At 31.2% G+C, this 6739-nt stretch overlaps 1 protein-coding gene across 1 annotated transcript; it reads right to left on the bottom strand.

Annotated features, from left to right (window-relative positions):
* Positions 1-3375: 3375 nt before the first annotated feature.
* Positions 3376-6182, bottom strand: LOC132734933 (peroxidasin-like). The gene is made up of 4 exons (XM_060721819.1): positions 5742-6182; positions 4981-5271; positions 4373-4672; positions 3376-3743 (listed from the first exon to the last, which is right to left on the bottom strand). The coding sequence occupies exons 1-4, from the start codon at positions 6001-6003 to the stop codon at positions 3622-3624; spliced, it is 975 nt and encodes a 324-aa protein (XP_060577802.1). The 5' UTR covers positions 6004-6182; the 3' UTR covers positions 3376-3621.
* Between the last annotated feature and the right edge of the window lie 557 nt (positions 6183-6739).

Genomic DNA, 6739 nt, shown 5'->3' with positions numbered 1-6739 from the left:
TGCTCCTTCCTTGATATCGACAGCCGAATTCTACCTCTAAATCTCCTTAATTGGTCAACATCAACAATTAAAATAATTAGAGATATTCCAGTTAGAATTTTGTTTAATTCTGCAAGAGATTGTTTTGTAAGGGGATGTTTTGGAAGACAATATGTTGATGCAAAAAAGTATAGGAATACGGTCTGAATGCACTTCCTGTTTTGCTTTGAAAATTGTACATCTTACCTTTCTTTAATATTCTACATCTAAATCCTATCGTCTGTTGACAGGATATTTTTAAAGCTAAAGAAATACTGTTTTCAGACGAACAGTAGTCTACCTTGTTACAAAAGGCAGCAGAAATGTTTTAATGAGTTATGTTACATAATTGGATCATAACCGTCCTTGTTCTGGCAATCAGTTGCTACTGGTCCATGAAAGAAGCTATAGAAACTTTCAAGCAAAACATCTCATTTGAATAACATTTATTCAATTGTTTCTGCTCTTTGTAGGATAAAATAATCCTTACAATATATTCGCTTCATGTTTAGTGAATTAATATATGACAACAAACAAAAACTAAAGTCCTGTATATATCTATTTATTTATTGTAATTCAAAACTTCACTATTTTCATGTTGAAAATTAATTCTGTTTAAAGCTGCGCTAGGGGGCAAAGGCGGTAACTAACATTTCCACTACCGTCCATAACCTGGCTAAATCAAACAAAGTCTTCGCCATTTTTAATGTTGCCATTTTTGGCGTTCTTCAATGTTCCTTTTTCTTAAACGCAAATAAAGTTTTCATCTACCAGTCAAGCAAAAGCATGATTCGAATATCTTATACACACAAAATATGCTTTTTTGCTAAAACTTTGTGATTTCGGAGACTGAAGCAAATGTCAATTTCAAGTCATTTATCTTTTGGACCAAACCCGGTTTAACGACCTAATTACAGTTTTCATTTCAAAAAAATTTGGCGCTGTGAATTAGGTGCAGATGATAATCGTGGACAACATACCTCAATCTGCATTAAGCTAACAATTTTGATATACTATATTTTACTATATTTAATGTATTTTAATTATTGTGCCTTTTTGTGTTCATTTTGTTGCTGTCATGCTTGGCTGAATTAGATCTATATATATTTCAAGAGATTCGCTAAATGCAGATTGACCAATAAATGATAATTAAAAAGGACTTTTGTAAAAAAAACGTCAATGGAAATAAAAATACTTATATCTGAGACTACGATTCTTTAAATTTATTTTTCTATTCATTATTTAAAATTTATTTCATGTCAATATGTAGTTTATGCTGGTGTTCCATTTTCCATAGAATGGTATTATTCAAGATTTCATCCTTGTATTACATACCGTATTACAGGTGCCAGTGATGATAGATTGCTGCTGTGCTGGTGGTGATGTTTTGTAGATTGTAGCACAGTCTGGCCACGGCATTGTTCCTGGGTATCACCCGTACTAGTTGCCTTCATTTTTGCAAGGAACTTATAACTTCCTTACAACAAAAATGTACATGCCAGATCAGAGGTTCAGCGCAAAAGACCGTAGAAGGGATTCAATGATCAATCACAACAACGGTCAGCTTCATCTTCCGCACATTTCTGCGTTATGTAAAATAGCATATATCGAGAAGATAATGCAATTACATTCTTTTGTATTGTTCTTTTTTCTGAATTGTCATAAAAAGTCGGTCCATGTGATTCACAAATGTGAATTATGCGTTTTCATTTAAAAGGAAAGACAACAGAAATTAAGATATTGATAAAATATAATTTAGGTAAACTTGAGATAACATGTATCATATTTATATTGTAAACATAATTATTCTTTTATCAAATACAAATATGACAATTTGTATCATCAACAAACAAAATCAAAAAAGTTTTGTCTATCCATATACTAGCACAATAATCATTACAGTAGTAATATTCATCAGCAAGAAAATATTCAAACATTGAGGTTATATAACCTATATGAATACATAATTGTACAATTAGATTTACTTATAACACACAGCATAGGAAGGGATCGAAGGTTAAAGTAGAATCTCAACTTGCCAACCGTACACAGAATAAACTAAAACTTTAGAGGTGAAAAAGACAAAAATGTTTACCATTAAAGTTATAAGTTACCAATAGAAAAGTGTTTATTCCCTACGTAAACCATTAATTAAAATCCACTAATAAAATAGTTATGAGAGCTTCATTCAACCTTATAATTTAGTTATTTCTAGTTCAAAATAAACAACATATCATAATAGAATGGAAACAGGGGGGGGGTTAGTTTATTGTATAATCTGGACAGATCATGAGAGGGAATATTTCAATATATCATGAACAACAGGTACAATATGGTTTGATAAAATTTACCGATTTAAAAGTTTATGTGAAAATATATATATAAGAACTAAACGTGAAACAAATTAACAAAGTTTTGTACAAAACGATTTGGTTACTTTCCATATTTTTTTCATCGGATTAGGTATGTATTGTCATTTCTATATATTCACAGTTTGTATCCTTATCCGTTTTGATTCCTTACATCTCAATATATGCCCCTCTTGCAGTACATGTGTTCATACACATTTTCTGCATCATTGTCATTATCCCCAGTAGTAGCCTGATATTCAGTGATAACCTCTATAACAAAACATTTTAAGAACAATTAAAAAAGCATTGAAATCTAAATAGATTTACTGTACTGTAGCCTTCAAATATCACGTCCCACTATGACCTGTAAGGTTAATGAAACGTGAATACATTTTGAATAATAACACTTACTTATCTTTACTATACGTTTGATAAAGTTTTAATGTAAGATGAAACTCTGATAGAGTGAAAATATCAGGACATGCTTAAAAATCTTTACTGTAGCATTTCTATTCCTGAGTGAATATTCGGTTCATGGCAAAAGTATATTGTTCTTATTTTATTTACTTTTTATCATTACTTAGCTTGCTTTTTATTATATTTCTGAATGGTTTTATAATTTTGTTATATTATATTTAATAGTAGAAGTACAGATTAAAACATGCGTTTAAACTGCATACCAGGTGCCTTTCTGTCTCTCGTCTGAAATGAAAGATAAGAAGTGATATAGAAACAGCGATTTAATTACTGCATCTATTTTATCGTCATGTTCTTTATATAACTATCGCAAAACTATATGATAAGCTTGTAATGTTACCAACATTTCGAACGAAGTAAAATAGACTGTCGTTGAATTACGCAATCATTTCATGCGGATCAAGACATGAAACAGTGGCATCTTTTTATATTCATTTTTTTTTTTTTTTTTTTTTTGTTTTTTTTGTTTTTTTTTTTTTTTGTCTTTCTATGTGTGAGTGTGAGTGCGTGTGTGCGTGCTTGTGTGCGTTCGTGTGTGGGTGCGTGCGTGCGTGCGTGGTGCGTGTGTGTGTATTTCTTAACTATTATGTTTTCGGGGGGACTTTTATGGGGTTTTTGTTGTTGTTGTTAGAATATTTGCTTTTTTATCTGTTATTGTTGTTGTTTATGTTTGTTTGGTTGATTGTTTTCTTGTTTTTTGTGTGTTTTTTTGTTTGTTTGGTTGGTTTTTGTTTGTTTGTTATTTTATTTGGTTTTTTCTTTGGTGGCATTTTCATTACCTGGTATATATCCAAAAGCATAATTCCATTATAATCACTAAAACTGTAAAACTAGATACACCAACTGAGACCCTAAATAGTGTCGAAGCTGTAAAAGGCTCAGTTGACTGTTGGGGAGCTGTATTTAATAAAGAAATATAAAACTTCATTATTTACAAACACTATCATGTTATTTTTCCATTTTACATTGGTAAATTATTATTTTTTATATTTGCACATTCATGAAGAGCAATAATTTTATTACCTGTATAATAAATCTGTCAATAAATAATAGTATTTAAATTTATAAAGTACATACTAGTTTAAGTAATATACGTGTTTTGGAGTTAAGTAAGTATAAAATTAATTAGCTGTATGAAAATGCAAATATATGTTTTATAATATTTTCGTAATATGGATTGAGAACACATAAAATTGTAGATCACGCGGAGAAAAGCAGATATGAATATCAAATACGTAAGGAAGGTGCTACTTTATCTTCAGTACAAACTACTTAATCAATTATAACATTTCTAATGGCCAGTCGTCCAAAAAAACAAATGATAATACACCCATATGCCAAAATAGTACCGTTACAGAAACCTTAACATAACATAGATTAAAAGAAACATTTGGATAAATGAAAATTATAGCATTGGTGTGCTTAATGGTCTTGAAACTTTTTTATTTTGGGGTAAGTTATCAAAAACGTTTACTTATGAAATACATATTGATGTTTGTAGAATATTAAAATTAACTTGATTTTACCCTTTCCCTGCAATTCATAATAGTGTGTATCATGTCCAAATGAATTCCTGACAATAACTCGGTACCTTCCATAATCTGAGTTAGTAATGTTCTTGATGACCAAGTTAGACTTTAACCCGTAAGACGATATAATATACTTCGTGTCATTTTCTAATGACACGTTCTGTTTATACCATTCGAATACTGTTTTTTTTTGCTCGTCAAAAAAGTCTTGAGCGAAAAATTGCAACGTGACGTCACAATATGGCAGAGCAGTTATCTTTGTCGCCTTTAATGTATCAGGTGACGGACATGGAGGACCTTTAAATATAATCAACAATATAGATATTTTTAATTGCAAAATTCCGTCTTAAACTCATAAATTTCTCTTGTAAACTAAAATTGGCGTTCAATGCTTCTTTAATGTTAAGAAAATATGATAAGTAAATAAATTAATACTAGTAAGTACAATGTAACTCAACAGTGATCGATAATGTTTTCAAAGCTATAATATATTATGTTAGGTTCTATTTTAACACTTCCTAAATAATATATCGTTTTACAAATGACATACGCAAAGATTAATAAATTTACAGGAAAGCAGAGAGGAGATGAGTGGTAATACTTACATCTCACGATCAGGACGAGTTTCGATAGCGCTCCTTGTCCATTTGTTAACATATTTCTAGCAGAGCATACATACTCTCCTGCATCAGAACAAGATACCCTATGAATAATGTGGTGGAGAGAACTTGTATTTTTCCTCATTTTGATTTGTTCATCTCTTTGATTCCAGATAACAATGTCTGGATGAGGATTAGACTCAGCAAAACATTGAAAAGTCACCTCTTCATATTGGTTTACAATCAACCTTTCTCCTGCCACATTTCCGAAGTTGAAGCGAACTTCACGCGGTTGAACTGAAAAAAGTGTCATATATTTAGTTAGGCGAGTGTTTTAATCTGAGTTAGATTTGCTTTGAAGTAAAGTAGTGGAAGTAATGCCTATCAAATATAATATAAATTTTCATACATAGCATTTGGACCGTGACATGGAGATAGATATGACTACAAGAAGTATCTGTATCTTGTAAATTTCGACACTTCAATACTTGAAGTTGCAGGTCCAAATACAACTAGGCGCTCGGTATCATCAAATGTATAACTGAGCTGAACTTTGTCAGTTGGCTTACTGCAGTGTTCATTTACATAATCATTACTTAGGAGCAAAATATTTTCAAACATGCATCTGAGAAGGTAAATAGAATTAAATTATTTTTTCTTACAGGTAATTTCAAAGATTAACAAAATCTAAGGTATGAAAGAATGAATAATCAGTTATGGTTATTGACAAATTTAAAAATCAAATATTTTAATGAAATTCCACTCACACAGCACATCAAGTCTGACGTATATTTTTTGTGTACCACTAATAATATGGTTAGACTCGCATATGCATTGACTATTATTGCGATTGACTTGTAGTTCAATATACACAGTCACCGTCGTTTCTTTGGTAACAGATGGTGTTGCATTACTGTTTAAACAGGTCATTCTTAATGTTGCTAATGGTTTTCCGCCAGTTACAGAACAGTTCAATTTAAGCGCTTCTGTCTCGACAACCTGTATCGTAGAGCCGTAGCTAGCTATCATTGGGGGACCATCAGGCGGATCTAAAATGACAAAAACGCAATTCTAGAGTAAAAAGCATTATTTCTCGTCGCAAACTTGTTTTTGTCGTTTCCGTTGATATGCCAAACCAAGAATTTAAGATCACATCCTTTGGTGTACAATTATCATTATTACAGTATTTGAATTTTACTATTTGGTAATTTTTCAAACTTGAGACCCAAAAAATGTCCTTTTTGACAAATCTATAAAATCGCATGCCTACGAAACTAACTGAATTCACAGAAGTACTTTTGCAAATGTTTTAAAAGTTTAAAGCCTTTCATGTTAGACTAAAATGATAATAAATCAAATATAAGTATGAAAAAAAAGAAAATAAATGTAATCGTCGAATTATATAGTACAAATACGTACATGCCACGTTCAGTACCAATTCATCACCTTAAATGTCTGCTGCTTTCTCGTTTGTCCATACTGCGCAATATAGCTGCCAGTGCTCTAGTGTCCTGTTCGGAAGAATCCGAAGAATACTCTCAGTTATTGTCAGCCAGTTTTCTTTTGTAATATATGGTACAGTCGATTGGTCTGTTATATCGTAAGTTATATTGTTGATGGGATTCCATAAGTACCATTTAACTGATGGTTTTGGTAAACACCCCGAGGTTTTGCAACTAACAGTTTAAATTTGATTTTCCTTCATGAAAATGTTTTTATTTGAATAAAAGTCAAAGATAACCTCCGTGGCAGGAACTGCAAAATA

This window comes from Ruditapes philippinarum, unplaced genomic scaffold (genome assembly GCF_026571515.1).
Source record: "Ruditapes philippinarum isolate M1 unplaced genomic scaffold, ASM2657151v2 ctg1965_1_1_1_1, whole genome shotgun sequence".
Taxonomy (NCBI): Eukaryota; Metazoa; Mollusca; class Bivalvia; order Venerida; family Veneridae; genus Ruditapes; species Ruditapes philippinarum.
This window is presented reverse-complemented; position numbering and strand designations above follow the sequence as displayed.

What these genes read in the sequence shown, in the direction of transcription:
- LOC132734933 (XM_060721819.1), bottom strand. Translation starts at nt 6,003, where the DNA reads ATGATAGCTAGCTACGGCTCTACGATACAGGTTGTCGAGACAGAAGCG. An exon ending in ACTCGTCCTGATCGTGAGAT is followed by an intron (nt 4,673 to 4,980) that starts GTAAGTATTACC and finishes TTATATTTAAAG; the next exon opens with GTCCTCCATGTCCGTCACCT. An exon ending in TTATGAATTGCAGGGAAAGG is followed by an intron (nt 3,744 to 4,372) that starts GTAAAATCAAGT and finishes TATTAAATACAG; the next exon opens with CTCCCCAACAGTCAACTGAG.